Consider the following 20,458-nt stretch of genomic DNA (forward strand, 5'->3'; position numbering starts at 1 on the left):
ATCTAAGCTTGTGATACCAGACCGGAAACTGTGGCTCAGGGTTAATCTAAATTACGGTAATATATATAGTGAAATAGAGCTATACTATTTATATACACTGCACAAGGTACCCTTCACATCAAGATGGGAAGATGATATAGCAGATCACATGCTAAAGATAGTTCTAACAGCAGAAAAATCTACCTTTTTTTACCATCTTTTTTTTTTTTTTTAAACCTGTAACGATGGGTATTACTTGGGCCTAAAAACATTTGGAAAAATAAAAAAACTTTACATTTCTCCACATGAATTATCAGTGGGTAATTTCTCTTTTATAAGAGATTATATTGATGATTCTATAAATCTAAATTTTACAAATCCATTTTCCTATATATATGTATCAACAATAAACTAAAGCCAACTTTGACTTAGTATGGAACAACGTAATCAAATTACAACATGGATGCTGTAGACTTCTAATAAACGTAGACATACTCTTTATCTGTTTTAGTGACAAATAAGAATTATACTTTTTTAGTATGTGTACTGCATAGTATTCTTAAAGAGAATGTATTCAGAGCTCCAAGGAAGGGCAAGAAATGCGCCTGGCTTAGTTTTCAAAGATATAAGCCATTTTGCTAAAGGAAAAGGTGATCATATTTTAAAATAATTATTAGATTCTCTGTCCCTAAAATGACAAAAATAAATAGGTTGTGGATGATAGGTATTATGGTCAGGAACTGTATCTGGTGTTAGAAAGGGGGAAAAAAAGCCCGTTGTTTACATTAAGTAGAATGGTCCCATTTCTTACTGTGCTGAATGTGGTCCTAAGAAGTTTTAAGAATTTTTAGTTAACATTTCAAAACAGAAACAGGGTCATGATAGATCTAATTTATTTCACCATGGTCACCTGGAGACAAGGTATGGTGTAAAGAACATGAATCTGAAACCAACATGGCTGAATTTCAGGTATCTGTGCAAGTTATTCCCTGGGCCTTAGTTTCTTCTTGGGTAAAATCAAGATAATATTAGTACCTACCTCCCAGGGAGGTTGAGAACTGAATCTAGTAAAATATGTAAAATGCTTAGAAAAGTTTCTGGCACACATTAAGTGCTATTATAAGAGCTGTCAGTACCTCACTGGTAGGGGATAGAGTTTTAGAATATTTTGAATTTAGACTTTATTGCTCCTACAGAGGAGCAATAAAGTTTAGAAAAAGGAAGAGCTCCCATACACCCTTCAAACAACAAAGATGTCTCACTGACAGCCAGGTCTCAAAATCATGGAATGTGCTTGTTGACACAGTAAAAGAACATGCATGGCCCAAATCAGTATACTGAAGGAGTACTGTAAAAACCTCAAATAACCATAACTTTAAATTGTATAAAATGTGTTCCTATACTCCACATTAGAACAGAGAAGGATAATGACAAGGTAAAGGACTTTAAAAAATCTTCTGTGACTCAGTAACCAATTTCTTTAAACTATCCATAATCCTAAATGAGGGAACTGATGCTTCTGAATAAAGCTCAAAAAGAATGCCCAATTGTGTCACACTGACTAAAGCAAGAAAGTGTACTAATGTGTTTTCATATAACTTTGGCAAGGATTTTTAACTGAATTAGTTAAGCAATCTGTGTTTTAAACAATTTAGTTAATGAGATCTTTACTCTATATAAAGTTCCTCACTCCTTGGCACATATAGTAGATGAGCAGTCAATATGTGATCTCTACAGAAGTGTTCAGGAGTCTGTGGCAGCTCCACTTCTTTCTTAATAAAAGTAAAGATCTTAATATTTTAAAGCTGACTTTTAAATTATAGGTATGAAATCTGATAATGTCATAAGCCTCCTTGCTAGTTTCAGTTTTTTTTACTTGAAAAACATAAAACGCACCCAGTGCCACCCTGAAGAGTTCCCCCGCCTGCCCCGCAGATCTATAAAAGTAACACTGCTTCAAGTTCTGTAAGTTTCATTATTATATAATTTCCTTCTTAGTATAAAGTCTGGCTGTACTGAATTCTGTAATAAGAGCTGGTGAATAATGAAATATTCATTAAAGATTCCTACTCTCTATTATTGCTCATAATAATATTGCTTATAATAATAATATTGCTTTATATTATTCCTACTTTATATTATTATGCTTAAATAAATTATTACATCACCTATTTTAAAAAGTAAAATGATAAATTCTTATACTATGCAGAGACAATTCACGTAGTTACATTACCTTCCAGGTTCATTCCAGCTTGAAGACATTTTCGATAACGGCATGCTGGGCAGTTTTTTCTTCTAATTTTGTCAATGATACAATCATTTCTTCCAGCACAAAGATAATTGTGCTGTCCTATATGGAAAATAAAGGCACTGTTAAAATTTCACCTGTCTTTTAAAGGATATTTTTCTGGCACGACTCTTTCTGTTTTTGTTTTAGGTGGATCATAGTCAAGGCATTGATTAAGGAAGGTACAGTGTACGTGTTTACATTGCCATTACAAAGTTGAAAGTTCAACTAAAAAAGGTCTCTTATTCTGTTCAACAAATTAAACATAAGTCATTAAAAAAACACTTTATGGAAGAATATAGAAAACTGCAGAAACCATAAGTGTACCACCTAATAAATTTTCATGAGCACTTCTACGTAACAGCGCTCAGATCAAGAAGCAGAACAGGACCTTAAAAGCCCTCTTCTTGCCCCTTTCCACTTACTACCCACGGAGAATAACCTCTTCCTTGGTAAACTGTGCTTTAAAAAGTTTCTTTTAACAGTTACAGAAGATGTCTGTAATCACCATTTTATTATGACTTCTGACCTAATGCTAAGCAGGACTAAGGAAACTGTCTTAAAAATACTGAGAGTCCCAAAGGGAAAATGACTTTCATTCAACATTATGCCACCACATGCAATAAAATATGCTCCCTTCCCAATTTTAAATGAAGCGATAGGTAAATACAGAAGTTTGTTAATTATTTCATATACTTTTAGAATATAAGAATGTTTGAATTCACCATTGACCCCCAAATACTAATTTAAAGACCACTACTGTCTAAAGTCTTCTGGTACGCAGTTATTAAATAATGTGTTAGAGGCAGAAGTACAGTTTTCACTTGGCAAAAAATTTCAAGGAAAATTTAAAAGGAAAAGACTGAAAGTCTCCCACCATTCCCATATGCACATTCTTGTCGTTTTCTTTTAATCTGTTATTGAGTGTTGAAGAAAACTATTGGAGGATATGTTGGCTTGGCAAAAACTGAAAGGACTCTCCTACATGAGACCAGCACACCTAAATACACTAGATGAGGGATCCCTAACCTGTTAGGGACGGGGTAGTACAGCAGGAGATGAGCGGCAGGCAAGTGAGCGAAGCTTCATCTATATTTGCAGTTGCTCCCCAGCACTTAGCATCACAGCCTCAGCTCCACCTCAGGTCATCAGGCATTAGATTCTCATAAGAGCATCGCTCCCTGATGCCAAAAAGGTTGGGCACTGCTACTCTAGATAACTCAGAGCCCATGCGCCTTATACTGCAGGCTACAGTCTTCATTGGACTGCAAGCTATTTCTCTGCTCAAAAATAAATCATACTCAAAAGAAAAAAATTCGCTAGGTTGAATATACCTGGTTCTGATGTTTGGGGCCAGATCCTTTATACTTAGGACAACCTAAGACTTGCCTTGGATGAAAACATACTATATTTACTTCGTCCTAATATGATAAATGACAACAGTCTTTAAGCGTTAGTTTTGGGTAGGTAATTAACTGTATCAGGTTCAATTCTTTGTGAGAAATAGGCCACAGAGTTGACTAAGGGCCTACAGTTCAGCTTTGTTCCAGAGCTGCTTTCCAGTGCCAAATGTTTGTACCAGCTGTTTCGATTCCTTTCTGTGTTGTGTAAGTTTCCTAGCTGCTGTACTTGAACATGAAATGCAAGCACCAAACCAATAATTCTATCCTCTTTTAAAGAAACAATAGCTGTATCAATAGTTGAAGCAGTTATAAAGAAGTTCTATTCCATAACAATACCGCCAAACCACTGTCCTGCAGTTACTGGAAGAGAAAACTGAAAAAATTACTCACTGGCTGAAAAGAAAATGTTTAATTATATCCAACCAAAATCAGAATGTGCATATTATGCTAATAATGATTTCTTTATCCCAGATATGTCTCAAGCACATCTAAGAATGTGAACTATAGGATCAGGGGGCATTGTATCTTTAAGTTAAAATTATTCCTATCTGGTTATTAGTATGAAGTTGGGCAAGTCTGTCTATGTCTTGGCTATAAAACAAGTAGTTTCAAATAGTCACTATTTTATAAGGCATGGACATGAACCACTAATAGTCATTCCCTGTCAAATGTTTTGATAAGACAATGAGACATCTTAGTTTAGAGTGTCTGTGTCTCACATCACTTGGTAAATTCCCTAACTCACAGAGAGTAGATATCAAAAGAAAAGCTTTCAAGCTAGCTGGAATTTAACATTGTTTTGTTTGCATTGTATTTATTTTTGTGGTTAAAATCTATTTTTGGCAGATGATTCTGATTTCTATTTATGGTAGGTGTGGTAGTCAGCCTCCACAATGGCCTCCAAGGGTCTCTGTGTAGTCCCTCCCATACTATACCAGGATTGGTCTGTGTGGACAATGAAATAACACAGAAGTGACAGTACGTCACATCTGAGATTAAGTTATAAAGTTTGCATATTGGACACACTCTCTCTTGTGGATCATTTGTTTTGAGGGATGCCAACTGACAGCAGCCCTAGAGGAGGCCCACGTAGTGAGGAAATGAAGCTTCCTGCCGAAAGCAGTGTGAATAGGGTGAACTTTCAGATGATTGCAGCCCCCACTGACAGTCTGACTGTAACCTCATGGGAGTCCCAGGACGATGCAGCTAAGAAGCTGCTCCCAAATTCCTGACTCTCAGAAAATGCATGACTTAATAATTGCTTCTTGGTTTAATCCATTAACTTTGGGGGTAATTTGTTATATTACAATAGATAATTAATACAGTAAGGACAGTAAAGTTTTTTTTTTAAATCTTTAAAAGAGAGCGATCCAAGAAAAATGTTAATTAAGTAAGAGGACAGTGATGCATACCTACCTGATCATGGAAGTGGTACAGGAAATGAGTGACACAGCAAAGGGCATATTCTAGGCTTTTTTGCAGTTTGTAACCCTATTTAATGTATCCAACTTTTAAATGTGAACTGACTGTCAGCTTGAGCTTATCGGCTCTCAGAAACTGTGTGGTGTAGTGGAAAGTGCACTGGTAAGGTGCCAGGAAGCCCTTGATCTGAATCACAGCTTTATTTCTTAGCTGTATGATCTCAGTAATGTTTGTTAACTTTTCTGAGCCTCTGCTTCCCCATTTGTAAAGCTGGAAAATTAGCAACTATCCGACTGGGCTTCTGCAGGGGTTAAAGGCAATTGTGTAGAAGATTCTTACAGTAGTGCCTAGCATATTGTAAGCACTCAGTAAATGCTAGGTATTAAACAATTCCCTTGCAATAACTTTCATCTGTATCTAACTAGATTATAAGTTGCCAGGTGACAAAATTTTTTCATACACCTCTCAGAGTTAGTGTGACATTGAGGTTAAGAGCCTGTTTGGAGACAGCTGTGTTTCAATCCTAGTTCTCCTTCCTAATTTCTCTGAGCCTCAGTTTCCTAGTCTATCAGATATGGATCATAATAGCATCTCAGGGCTCACAGAGCTGTTAAATAGTGTGACATACATAAAACATAGTATTTGGTACATGGTAAATTAAGGGTAGCTGATGCCTACCTCTACCATGACCCACCAACAAAAGTTGGTGTGCTTTTTTGTACTTTTGTACAAAGGGAACACAAGTGAAGGGACTCGGGGGAAAAAAAACCCACTGAACCACTTACTATACATCGAAAGAAATGGAGCTATTTTTTCTGTACGCAGAAAAGCAACTCCTAGAATAGCAAATGAAAAAATCCAAAATATCTATCCTTGTTCTAGGTTGAATGGATAATAAATAAAACTTGTGCAAATTTCCTAAAAATATATGTTTGGGTATTTATTATACTATGCCAATTTTGAGATAACCTATAATTTCTAGCAAGTGTTAAAAATGGGCTGCTAAGAGTAATGTAAATTATACAAATTACATCTTTGTTATTGATATTGTTCCAAAATATGTATCTGGGCTTTAAAACATATTTCCATCATGTCTAGATTGGTTATCAAAGGATTACGGAATTTTAGAGCTAGAAGAGACCTTGGAGAACATTAAAATCCAAGTAAAGGATTTACTTAACACAGTCCACATATCAAGCTTTCCCTGTTAATCCTGTAATTTAGCCATCATACTTAACTAAAATACTTAAATGACAAACATTTTGAAATAGCCTAGCTAATATTCAATGAAATTTGACCTAAAAACAAGTATAAGAATTTAATTTTAAAGCAGAGATTAAGATCAGAGGTCATATAGCCTGCAGTGGTGTTTTATTTGGGAAGTATGTTTCACTTAGTAAGATGTATTTGGACGCTTTTAGATAGAACATGCATGTGCTCCCTCCCCCAGCTGTATTATATTTGGCCAGAATGACATACTTGGTCTCTGTAGCATTTGAATTTGTAACCCTGTTTTAAAGAATAATTTTAGTTAAAATGGAGGAAGAATGAAAAAATATTTTTAAATACTCATTTCTTTTAAGGCTTCACTGTCATTCTGAATTTCACTTTCAAGAAGTCAATTTGTCAGTATTATTTGTTATGTACAGCAATACTGTGTTACTTTTACCACTGCATTTATATCATGGAAATAACTAATTAAGAAAGTGAAGTAGACTGAAGAGGCTTCCTTCTCTTGGATCTGCAATAATAACAGAGGCATTGCACTAAGCAGGAGTGGGCTTACTTATGAGTGGACTCCAAAGTTGGGAGTTCCTAAACTGGTCAAAACCTACATCCTTGTGCTTGCTCCATGTGGGGTGACATGAGTAATCATACAGTTTGCTAATGAGTGAAAGAAGTAATCCAAACAAAAGAAAGTGACTCATCTAACTCTTAAGGATATGTAAATACAACTCTAGCCAAATAATAATAATCATACTATGAATGAGTAAATGATCATATTTCTTTTAAAATTAATATAATTAGAGTAATTTTTAGGTAATCTACTGAGGCTACACTGCCTTCAAACAGCTTTACCAAGAGGATTAACTGGTAATATTAGAAAATTTTAGTGATTTCTAATAATAATTTGCTATGGAAGGAATCTCGTTTTTTAAAGAGTTGATGCTATTTGTCCTTGTCAGCCAGTTGAATCCATAACAAGGGTAAAGTTTATATTAATATAATAGTCATACAGTGAAATCACCCTCTCTAAAATACCTTCTTTCCTGACCTCGGGCAGTTAATCACATGCTCCTCTGTATTATAATCTCTGTACCTTGTAATTAACTCACTTTTTACTTCAAGTAGCCTGTGACCTCCCACAGGGCAGGGATCAGGTCTTATGTTGTATTTATATCACTTAGCACAGTGCCCTGGCTCAGCAGGAAGAAAATATAATACCATCCCCCTCCTCCCCAGTTCTCACTGCATTTTTGACAGGCTAGAATAGTTGGTGGCTTTAAAACCAACTAATTTATGGGAATTAAAGCCTATGATTCTAATACAATGAGCATTATGTTTATGTTACTGCCCAAATCTAACACCATCATATCACAGGATACAACTTTTTTACAGTTACCTTCTGTTCTCTGACCAAGCTCCCTCCCTTCAGTTTATACTTCTGTTATTCTAGTTCTGCTTATGTTGCTTTTTAAAGTATCTTTCCCCCTGAAGGACCTAGGAGCCATCCTCCTCTCCCCACTTTACTGTTTTCTAGCCTGTTGGGTTTTGTCTATAATAGAAATTTGAAAACCCACTTTGAGAAATAAGAACCAAATAGAGAAAAAATAAAACTCTTCAAAACACACACTACCTTCCACTGCTCTTTTGAAGAAGACTTTACAGCTTCCACAAGTCAAGACCCCATAATGACATCCTGAAGCTTCATCAGAGCACACAAGGCAGAGTTTGGGAGGTGGTCCCGCTGCTGCTGAGGAGCTGGATGGAGGAGAGCTTACATCTGGTCTCATTCCAGGGCTAAAGGAGGAAGAAAGCAGTGTTGTGATTTGACTGTCACTACCATCAAAGGAACATCAAAATACAGTTCTCTCACCTTCTTACTCCACAGTGAGCACGTTCCCATGCTCTGACTTCAAGTATTAGCAAGCATTAAAATATCTTATCTACCCAAATATGTTCAAATGATGTTTTCTTCTTTAAAAAAAAAAAAAAATTAGGAGTGAAGTTATTTCTAATTATCCCCTAAAAAGAATGGTGAAATTGTATTTCATTGAGAAATTCAAAATTTTAGTTGCTTAGGATTTGTTTATAGTTATAATCACCTTTATTAAGGTATCATTTACATATAATAACATTCACTATTTATAAGTGTACAACTGATGAGTTTTATTAAATAGTTGTGTACCTATCACCATGATCAAGAGAGAGTATAATATCTGTCACCCCCAAAAGATCCTTCCTACCCCTTTAAACTTAGGATACCATTTTTTCCCCTAATTTTAAGATCCTGCACAGGCATCTTTCAAGTTCAGTCTTAATTAATTCTCATGTCCTCTACTACAGTCAACTTTCACAATATTAGTTTGGTCTAGATCTCTCATTCCCAGTGTTGCCAACTGAAACCACAGTTTCTTATGGCTTAGAAAAGAAACATTCCTTTCTATAACCTTGTTTGGTTTGTAGTAAGACTGGAAAAAAAGCACCAAGCTTTTTAATGGTAAGGCTCTTTCTGCCCTCCCCACCCAATGAAGAAATATGCCCTGGAGAAAATAATGGAAGATGGGAACCACTTCTCTTACTAGGTCTTGTTTTTTGTTTTGTAGATTTTTCACCACTAGGAGCACAGGTATAGTGTTTACTGGTGTTTAAAGGTAAACATTCTTTTCCTAATTTGTTTTGAAAATTTTCAAATTCTCAGAAAACTTGAAAGAATTGAACAATGGTACCTATACCCTTTATGTATACTCAACCAGTTCTTAATATTTTACCACATTTGCTTATAAATAGATATATTTTTATAAACTAACAAAATAGTGATCCTTTTAATGCTTGAGAAAAAATTAACTATGAAATATTTCATTAGAGATGATACAGTGCTCTCCAGTGCATCTTAAGGAATTTTCATCTTACATGCTAACTTTAGAAACAAAACTGCATTGTATAACTCCAAAGAGTTTGAGTAACTAAAAAGAGTCTCTACAAAGAGTTTCTAGAGACTATCCATTCTTCCTCTTGTTATATGTTCTTCAAAAATATGGATGGTAGCAATCTGTTGATTTTGGACCTATACATATTTAAATGTGTTGTTTATCACCTCTATAAGAAAGTTCATAAACATACCATTACTTTTCTTTAAAATTTTCTTAATTTGCCTATTCTCTAAAAGAGATGGCATTTGGAAATAAACTGATATTGGGTTTTAGTTGTCTTTGTCCTCCTTTATAATTACGGCCAGTAACAGTCCAGCAGCTCAAATACTGTTCTGTTCAGTGTTGTTTCATTATACATCATTTCACTTAGTTGCAGAACCCATCGAGAACCCGTCGACAATGTTAAGACTTACTGTCCTAAATCTCAATCACGAGTATGCTCAAAGTAATTCACAGAGCGAACTAACTTAAAAAATCGTTTTGGTTAGCAACATGGTTAGAAATTAGTAAGTAATATCTTTGTTGTAGTTCTCTTTTAGAAATGAAAGTTAAAAGGTAATTGTAGAATGACAATTTGTTTTATAAAAGTCACTTTAGGTAATTAGGCCAATTAATCCAAAAGCTCCCCCTAAATTCTGTCCTCAAATGAGGCTCACTGCACCTGGCCAACTCTTGTTTGTCTAAGAGACCTAGTCAACCAGGACAGTGTCCCCACCACCCCAATTCTGGGAACAGGCCCCGGGGTTTTGCATTGTTCTCTGAACACTGTCAAGAATTTCTGGAAGCTTCCGTATCACAAGGCATTGATTCCCTGCTAGATTTGGCAGAGTGGACTGCGCACTTATGGAAAGCCTACAGTGAAAGAGGATAACCTGAAATGACTTTGCTGTCGGTCTGGCACGAGCCACCCTTGATTAATGGAAACTTGTGACGAATGTAGAGAAGCTGCTCTGGGCCAGAGTTTTACAGAGAAGTAGGAAGGTCTTGGAGTGAGTGAACAGAGCAGTGTGTTAGGGAAGCAAACACTTCCTTGGCTTCTGTTCTGAAGATGCTCCTATTCCTGCTCAGCCAATCTCTGTCATCTGACATCTATTTTTAGGGACCAACCAGTTGTTTGGGTATTTAGTTTGTGGAAAATAAGCGCAGTATTTAAAGATTTGAGATGTTAATTCTCAACCAATTTTAGATAAAAATAAAATTATATACACGTACTTATATATACATACATGTATTTAAAAAACTTTAAAAAGTACTTTGTAGTACTTGATAGTTTTAACACTTTGAACAGAATCTCATCCATCTTCAACAACCCTGTGAAAAGGACATCATCTCCTCTGGATGAGGTCACACAGTAGTAGGAGGTTGATCAGCCTATCTGGTCGAACTGACATGTTTCAGATCTCAGCTCTACCACTTAAAGGCTGTGTGCTGTGACTTGGGTGGGTATCCACTACTTTGAGCCTCAGTCGCCTCATGAGTAAACTGGGAAGGACATCATCTGTGTGTGTTTTGTGAGAACGAAAGAACACGAAGGAAGTCAAGCACATAGTTCCTGCATCTAGCTGGTACTTGATAAATGTTCATTCTCTTCTCTTTCAGGAAAACTGGAGATTTTATTTTTAAAAAGCATTTTATAAGTAGAAAGTAGTATTGTCTAAAACCTAGAAGAGTATTCCCAAATTCAAACTTATGGAGTATCTGCAAAACATGTTCAAGCCACTCAGCTGTGAGCTACAGATGATAAAAGGGAAAGTTAAAGCTAAATGAACAACTTCTTTTAACAGAGTCTCATAGTTTTCATTATATAGGTTCTTCACATGTTTTGTTAGATTTATTTCTAGGTTTTTTATTCTTTTTGTTGCAATTGCAAAGAGAATTTTTCCACTTCTTTTTCTGATACTTCATTATTAGAGTATAGGAACGCTACGGATTTTTGAACATTGATTTTGTATCCAGAAACTTTACTGTATTTGCTTATTGTTTCTAGTAGTGTTCTTGTGAAGAATGGAATATTACTCAGCCATAAGAAGAGATGAAATACTGCCATTTGTGACAACATGGATGGACCTTGAGATAATCATGCTAAGCGAAAAAGCCAGAAAGAAAAAGTTGAAAATCGCATGATATCACTTATATGTGGTATTTAAACCTAAAAGCAACAAATAAACAGGACAGACTCATGGACATGGACAATAGACTAGTGGTTACCAGAGGGAAGGGGCGGGGGAGGAGGGAGGGAGAAGGTAGATGGGGTGAAGGGGGTCAAATGTGGTGACAGAAATCTAACTATGGGAGGTAAAAACACAGTGTAAATATATATATATAAAAACAGTGTAAATATATATATATATATTTATATATATGCCTTATCAGCTATTAAAGTGTACAGCTGAAACTTATTGGATTTCGGTAACCAATGTCACCATAAAAAAATAAATTAATCTAAAAAAAACTAAATGAACAAATGGATTGATAGAACTGCAGCTAAGAATCTGGAACTTAGGTCAGGACTTTGGCATCCCTTCAGGCAGTCATTCTGGGCTACATCAGATAAGAGCTGAGTACATGGAAAACTGCCAAGTGTACCACGGACATCAGTGGAAAAAATCAGTTTTTGTCACACAAATATGAAGACTATGATGGTCTATAATGAACACCATTGGGAGAGATGGATGAATGTAAAATGGTATTCAATTGCAAATGTGACACTGATATTGCTAGAAGGGCTATGGTATGACAAAAATGGTTAAAATGCAAAGGAAAACCATATGGAATCACCATCTTTTAACAAGGATACATGGCAGAAAGAACTAGAAAGCACACCATAATAAGAGTGTGTGTTGCACCCCCTTTGCATGAAAAAGCTAAAATGTCCTGGTCTTTGTTCAGTGTGTTTGTGGCTGTGCCAAACATTCTGAAGATGCTGAGGTTCTGTTATGAACTGACTACTCCAGGACGCTTTCTTTTAAGTGAAGAGTCAGTCACAGGAACAAAATGCCTTGTTCCAGGTGAATACTTGAACACTCTTTCCCATTGAGAATGGAGAGTGCTGGACACCAAGTTATTCCTGAGGGTATTGAGTTTATGAGAGAAAAGAAACATGTATAAAGTTAAGTTTTTCTATTTAATTCTGTTGCAAAACAACTGATGAAAGACGGCTCGTAGATGGACAGTCATAGATGGATTATAAAAGTTAACCGCATACCTTGAGAAGCATGTAAAATGTGCAGGCAAATTACACCCTTTCATTCAGCACATACTGCCAGGCACTGTGAAGATACAGGTCATATCTTATAAGGAAGTTATGTCATGCATGAACTGCATTACTGAAATGGTAATGAACCTGGAAACTTTGATCTAAGTAGGAGTAGCAGAGTAGTTTTTAGCTGCCTGTTATGACATAGTACTACTAGGAAGAGAATCAGCTCTATATACACATAGAAATCTGATTTCAAATCCTTGCTCCTGAGCTATATAACAACTGTGAGACAGTGGCTAGCTGACTTAGCCTGAGTCTGTTTCCTTACTAGTACCATTTTAGGAATTTTTGTGTGGATGAAATGATATCAGGTTTGTATAAAGTACTGAAACACACATGGTGATCATCAAACCATACTTCTCTCCTCACCCCCACCCCCACAAAACTTTTTTCTCCCTCCCTCAATTCCTCTTTCCCTTTTGGAGTATCTCAGGGGAAGAGAAGTGCTATAAATAGCCTTGCCTGTGAGCCAGGGAAAGGCTGATGGCCCCCCAGATGCTCACCTTCAGGTAACTGTAGCTACTTTTTTGATACTCCAAAATTCAGCAATTTAGTTTTGTAAAACATGATTCTGTACTATCATGCGTTAGTCACTTGGAAAATATTGGTTGCCTGAGTCATGCAGACTTTCCACGTGTTGACACACTTCATTATACAATATAAAGGAGTCACATTAGTTAAACTCATAGTAGCAGTTATGTTTTGCCAAGGTCTAAATTTTGTTTGAAATCTCCAGTTTTTATCAAGTGGCAACAAGAACTGTCAGTTGTCTTCCTGCAGATGTTAAACTCATTTCAGTCATTTTTGAGAAAACAGGCCTAATACCCATGGCTGAAAATCATAGTTTATCCATGGTATATCATGAAAAAAGTGGCTTGTTCAGCTCACAACCTTCCATGTGCTTTTCTTTTGGACAGCCATCAAATGCTGTATGCAGCACTAAGTGCTTTATGCATCTCCCCATTTTGTTACATGGATAGATATTAAAAAGACATACATGTGAGGGCGGAGATTTAACAGATTTAATAATATTTTGCTTCCTGAAGGATATTTTTAAGAGGAACTGGCTTTCTTTTTTAACCATGAGTGCGTGGCAGTCAATACAGTGACTACTGTATCCTAAGATGCCAGCAATTTTACTCATTATTGTTTTTGTACAGTCAGTGCAAATATCAATGCAGTGAAAGAGGCAAAGACTACTATGTATTATCATGAAAATAGTTCTGAAAGGACCCTGGGGACTCTGAAGTCCAGAGACCACATTTTGATAATTGCAAATACTGTTGCAGAGAATAGTAAGGAGTCCAAGACAGGCTAGAATTTATTACCTAACTGCAATGCAGTAGCCTGGTGACCTTTTAATCTCTCTAAATCTCAACTGCCCTATTTCTAAATGGGGACTGTAATGTACCTGTAATGGTACAGTATTGTAAATATACAGTATTGCTTACTAAATTAGAGGCTTTCCTCCAAGAGAAAAGAACAGAGATGATAAACTTTGACAAACCCCACTGGCGTGGCTGGCTTAGCTTTCAATTTAAGTAAATTTAAATCAACAATTTTTCAATGAAATATAAGAAATCTATTTGGAAAAAAAAAAGGCAAAAAGGATATTATCACCTCAGAGAGCAAGTATTAATTAACATGGGGAAAAATTCTGGAAAGTTGCTACAATTGGATTAATTTTTACCAACTACAAATGCAATTAGGTATATTCTCATTGGCTTACCAGTTTTTCTTCTAATACCATAAAATGACGGTTCTCAACTGGGAGCAGTTTTGCTCCTCGGGACAACTGGCATTGACTGGAGACATTTTTGGTTGTCACAACTGGGGAAACGCTACTGGCACCTAGTGAGAAGACAGTCCCCCACGACAGACTTACTAAGCTTGTTAGTAGTGCTGAGGTCAAGAAACCCTTGCAACAAAGTAGAGAAAAAAGTGACAAAGTAGAGAAAAAAATTCAACAAGGACCAGAAACATTTTCAAACTGCCCTACTGATGCAGCCTTAAATATTCACTGATTCAAGACAAGTCCAAAAAGAGATTCAAAACGGGGCTAATACCAGGGACTGCTTATACAGGACTGGTGATTAGCCTGTTAGTAACTTACTTTTATTTTCCCCTCTAGTGCTAGCCCTAAATGGTGGTTTTTACACATTAAAGTCACCTGCACTTCTCTTATCTTTGTTCATTAGGAAAAATGTAAATACTCAGCTGCATACACCAGCTGATATTTTCTGACTGCCCACTTATCCCTGAATTAGCTAAAGGATTACTGATGTGTTTGATAATAAGCTATGGAATAGTTTCCAAAGCAAACAGAAAAATACTCTGGGGGAAGGCTTTTACAATATTTCCATTGAATGGTTTTAAAAGAACACATTTGATCTTATTTAGCGAGCCAAAAAAAGACTGATTATTCTTTTTGCTTTGCATTTGCTGAGAGGTTTCTATTGGTTTTAATTTTAGGTGAATATCACAACTTTTCTCCCAAACTATGCATCGTTCATACTCACTCATCTTAAGGTGGAGGTTAGAGCAACAAAATCTGTACTGTGATAGGTCAGGGACGTTTTCAGTAAAGGATAAGTGAAGGAAAGGCCTTTTTCAGATCTGAGACCCCAAGGCCTGCCACTTAACGTCTCTGCTTAATTTCTCAACTTGTAAAATTAAGTTCTTGAATCCATAAATTCTAAGAAGCTGTCCATATTTCCAAGGTGTGGGTCGGGGTGGAAACAGGGGTAGGAGGTAGAGAAGAATGCATTTGGGTCTGTAAAAGGCTTCTTTGAACTAGTCTATTTATTTATACGAAGAGAGAATATGAGCACCTTACTTATGCTTCATGTCTAATCTAACATGTTTCACAGAAGAAACAATGTCTTTCTCTTTGGAAGGATCCGTCCTCAGTCTGGTGTTTATGTTAGGTAATTTAGTTTCTGACAGATGACTCTTATAGCACCCTTTTCTCAGGCTACATGGTTTCTGTTCTGATTGCTCAGGCCTACGTTAGGGGACATGAGTTTTGACGAGTAACAAGGATGTGGAGACTAAGACCAAGAGTGAGCAGCAAGAACAATGAGAACCTTTTTCATTACACAGTTACTTCTAGAATGAAGACCTGAACTCGGTCTCCCTGATGCTTCCTCACTGCTTAAGAACACACAAGGATAATTGTGGTTTGGCACATACAGAATTATGAACGTGGCTTCTTCAAAGAAGGCAAGAACGGGTTTGAGACAATGGCACACGTAGTGCTTCTTGTAAGATATATATCTCACTATATATATCTAGGGTTGAAACTGGTGACTCTGGAGTTGTGTTTTTAAGCCTGAATCTCATCTGTGGTCAACTTTTTTTAAATGTCCTTTCATGACTTGATTTTTCTAATATTCTAATGTATTTGTAGTTTTACTGGATTTTATTTTTAGGGAGTGGGGTGAGAATATGTTATCTTCCCTTTGGGTTCAGTTACAATGCTATTCCATAGAAATCTGCAGTGTCAATGGCAATACCCGAGCTCAATGCCATTGTCATAATTCTTTGTAATCACATTATAAGCTTGAATTTAGGCTTGTAGCTGCCTCTTTTCTATGTTATACATTCAGTTAAGACTTTTGGAGTCCTCTTTGGTTTAAGTCACACATGTCTATAGATTAAATAGACTTCATCACCTATGGTCTATTTTTGGTTTGTAGTTTTAAAATTGTGTAAAATTGATAGTTTGTATTTGACTTCATTTTACTTTCGTTTGAAGTAAATTTTTGAATCCTGCAGTTTTGAGTATTTACTATAATTTTTAACGTAACTGCTGTGAAATACTTAAAGATAAAAAAACAAAAACAACACTCAGTTCTATCTCAACTACAACAGTAACAACCATTTTCTCAATAAAATTTCATAAATAACAGTGATAAGCAACATAAACTATCGTGTAGTTTCACTTTTGCTAAATTTAGCAATAAAAAAATCTTTGTTTTTCATGTAAGTGTTGATTACTGCAGTTCATTTTAGAACATTCATTAAAAAAGTAACTTCTGTTTCTTCTATTTGGTATCTGCTAACATTTTAGAAACCATATGGGGAAGGAAAAGAAACTTTAAAAGCAAGTGATGACGTGATTTTTGTTTTAAAGTTTTGGGGATATTCTTCAGAATGTAAAAATTTCAAGGGCACAGGCAGCACTTTTTTTTTTGAGAATAGTGACTGCTGTTGCAGCGGGAAATCTGGAAACTTTGAAACTGATAAGCATTTATGATCAATAGTAATTCTATTTCTAAAGTAATTTGCAGATTTAAAAATAAATCCAATATGTATCTCTCAAATTTGTCTTAACAGCTCTGTCAAAGTTTATCTTCACAAAAGTATTACAAAAATTGTTACTGAACTATACCAAATCCCTTCCTTAAAATAATAAGAATGTGGATAATCAGCCATTAGAAAGCATTTTAAAATTGAGTTCTTATGTAAGCAGTAAGTGCTGCATATAGGAAACAGAACCTGCTGAATACCAGTGCAGATCTGATATTCCCGTCAAACCACAGCTCCAAAGTCTGAGAGAAATGAAACTTCTGAAAATAAAATCCTCAATTTAAAATATGAAAATATTTTTTAGACTTGTTACTGTCAATAAACCTATCACTTCAAAAAACTTCACCATTCAACATAGTTAAATACGGCAACAAAGAAATGCAGGGTTTTGGTGGGAGGGGCAGGGGAGAGAGGGAACCAATAAAACAAAATTATAACTTTGATAAAATTCTCATCCATTGTTTTAAACAGAACACAAATATCTACCATCTGCCAAAACATGAATCACAAAATTGATGTTTTAAGGATAAGTCATTAATTTGTAGCATAAATATTTAGACTAAATGACAACTCTGGACTAAATGTTTCATTGTTGATAAATGATTCTCCCACATTAATACTGAAAGCTGTCAAGTTTTTAGAACAGTAAAACAATACATCGAAATGTAGACTGTTACCTGCTAGGTTACCTATTCCAGGCTTATTTTAAGACAATTTGGATACCCTGAGTGTTCATTTGGTTTTTTTACTTATCCATCACTTTCTATAAGAACCACAGACTGGACCTTAACACTCAAGCAGTAAGAATTAAGAGTAGCAAGAAGAGAGAATCTTTCAAAATTACAATGGAGGTGGTTAGCAAAAGTCTGCCTAGTTTAGCCTGAGGAGGAAATGTGCACCCTCCCAAAAAAGAATGTACAATAGTATCTGAGAATATCCCTGTTAGAAAAAAATAATGTAACACAGAGCTGGTTCTTTAAAAAAATCGATAAAATTGACAAATCTCTGACTAGACTAAGGGAAAAAGAGAAAAGACAGATAAAATCAGAAATGAAAGAGAAGTTACAACGGATACCACGAACTACGAAGGATCATACAAGAATACAAAAAATATTTTTTTTCTTACAGTGCCCCCAAAGAGTAAAATAACATAAAGGAAAATTTTCTGTGATTTTGGAAATGTATCATAAACCCTAAACCTGAAAAGAATGAGAAACAGTGACTAAGGGAAACACACAAAAGAGGGCTCACACTCTCTTGCCACTTTAGTGGGGAGGTGAAATGACTGGTTGACTGTGTTTGTGGGCTTGAGGGTTTCATTTGGAATAGGAAGCAATTTGCTTCCCTCCAGGCTAGCATCAACAAATAAACATCACGGACAATAGAGTGTTAACATGCTAAGGCAGGTCTATGTGTGGGATTACCCCATTTTTTACTCTTGTGGGAAAGTTAAATTGAAAATGCAATATAACCATGATCCCCATACTAAGGAAGACTTGTTACTATGTCCATAAAGCCCAGACTATTTTTTCATAGTTCATTTCTTCATATCTAATCCATAATCTACTCCAAGGTTATTGTTTTACATTCATTTAGAAATATATGACTAAATGTAATTAAAAGTGATTTCCAAATAAAGCTAAGTTGGAAGATACTTTTTAAATGATAAAAATAATAACTATTTAGATATAAAATTTGAAAAACACCAAAAAGTTTAAATTAGAAAATAAAGCCATCATACTTTTGTTAGAGAAAACCAGCAAACACTTTTCTATACATATCCTCAATCTTCCAAAAAAAATTTTTCGTATATATTTATACGAAAATATAAATACAGTGGGAATAACACTGTAGATGACTGCTTTGTATCCAGCCTTTCATATGAGAGGCACTGTTCACTTGTTCTTTATTACTTAACATTGAGAAAAATTCCTGTGTTAATAGATCATCTTTTATTACATCATTCTTTGATGGTTGCAAAGTATTTGGCTGTAACTTAGCTCTCATTATTGTTCATTCTTTGTTTTTTCACTATTATAATACCACTGCATAAACCTTTGCAAGCATCTTTGATTACATACTCAAATTCCTAGAAGCTCAAGGAAAGGCAGTTAACAGTTTTAGGGCTTTTCACGCATGCTGTTAAACTGCCTACCCTCCCTTGTTCCAGGAAAGCAGGCCCATGCATTCTCCCACATTCACTCCTAACAGAAAACAGATCTGATGAACATAGCATTATTTCTCTATTGGGGTGTTTGTCTTCTCAATTTGTAAGAATGTTTAGATATGAAGTATTTAAACACTTAAGTCTGGTGAGGACATACCTATAAAGCCTTAATTTTAAGTCAAATTTTAAAATATTTCAAATCTGATGGGACAGCCCATGATGTTCAGAGCCTTTATTATTGCTCACATGATACTTTTTTCAGTCATATTACTGTCTGAAGTGTATGTGAGCTTGAAAATAAAATGATCAGCCAAATATAGTTCTGGTTGAAGACGATACTGTTAACATATGCTTTTATTTCAGCTCCTTCTGGAACCTAGTAAAATGGCAGTAATGACATTCGTTTTCAAAGGCATAAACCTTACTAAGAACAAAGACAAGTGATATTTTGTTGATTATATCACAAAGAGATAATATCAGCAACATTTAATATTGAACTGGGCATTCTGGGGTCTTTTGGGTCACCCAGTGGGGAAAGCTAAGAAGCAACCTACTTAATGTGACAGAACTTCTAAAAGGTTCAAAAATTGGGGATAAAGGTAAGGGTCAAAATTAGTTGAAAGTCTGTTTAAGAACATTTTCAGGGTTCTCTATATAGAAATGGCAGGCCAGGTTATAGGGGCCAACTTGCCTGTAAAAAATGTTGAGTAAAAAATATTTTTGAAAACAGCTCCTTAAAAACACCAGTGAACTGACTAAATGATAAGGACTTAGACTAAAATCTAAGGGAAAGCACCCTAGCCACTTATATTTTGAGAATATTTACAACTTCAGACAACTCGGGGTTTCTATAAAGGGACAGAAAATGCACTAGAGATATAGACAAAAAAACTTATACAGGTAGTTTACAAAATAGGATCGCTAAATGGTCAATAAGTATATGAAAAGTTATTCAGCCTCATTAGTAATCAAGGAAATGCAAATTAAAACCACTATGAAATACCATTATCAACCCACCAGATGCAAAAATTAAACATTTGTTAATAAGGCTCTGAGTTTAAATGGTACATCATTTTGGAAGACAGTTTGGCACTATCTGGTAAACTTGAATACAAGAATATCCCATGATCCAGCAACTCCACCATTCGATATATACTCAAAAGAAATTAGTGTGTACAGGAAAATGTATAAGAATGCTGAGAACAGCATTTTTTGTAGTAAACCAAAAATAGAAACTACTCAAATGTTCACGGTAATGAAATGGATATATAAACAGTGAGACAGTTCTATATAGCAAGGAACTACAGTTATTTATAACAGATGAATTGTACAATGTAGAGTGAAAAACAATATTCTCATTAAAGTTGGAAAGCATGCAAACTAAGCTATATTGTTTAAGGATGTATGTATAGCTAGTAAGAAAAACAAGAAAATAATTATGGTGGTGTCAGGATAGTGGTTACCTCTGGGGAGGGG

General features: G+C 35.4%; 1 protein-coding gene across 10 annotated transcripts in view; it reads right to left on the minus strand.

Annotated features, from left to right (window-relative positions):
* The window catches only part of NR3C1 (nuclear receptor subfamily 3 group C member 1), a 95,405-nt gene that overhangs the window by 21,721 nt on the left and 53,226 nt on the right, over positions 1 to 20,458 (minus strand). For 8 of the 10 annotated variants that reach the window (XM_011367463.2, XM_011367457.2, XM_011367461.2 and 5 more), the window contains exons 3-4: positions 7,946 to 8,112; positions 2,213 to 2,329 (exon numbers count right to left, since the gene is read on the minus strand). In XM_011367463.2, the coding sequence (XP_011365765.1) occupies positions 2,213 to 2,329; positions 7,946 to 8,112 (284 nt within the window). The remainder of the gene's footprint in view (positions 1 to 2,212; positions 2,330 to 7,945; positions 8,113 to 20,458) is intronic. The other 2 variants (XM_011367465.2, XM_011367464.2) reach the window with 1 other exon arrangement.

This window comes from Pteropus vampyrus, unplaced genomic scaffold, assembly GCF_000151845.1.
Source record: "Pteropus vampyrus isolate Shadow unplaced genomic scaffold, Pvam_2.0 Scaffold134, whole genome shotgun sequence".
NCBI lineage: Eukaryota > Metazoa > Chordata > Mammalia > Chiroptera > Pteropodidae > Pteropus > Pteropus vampyrus.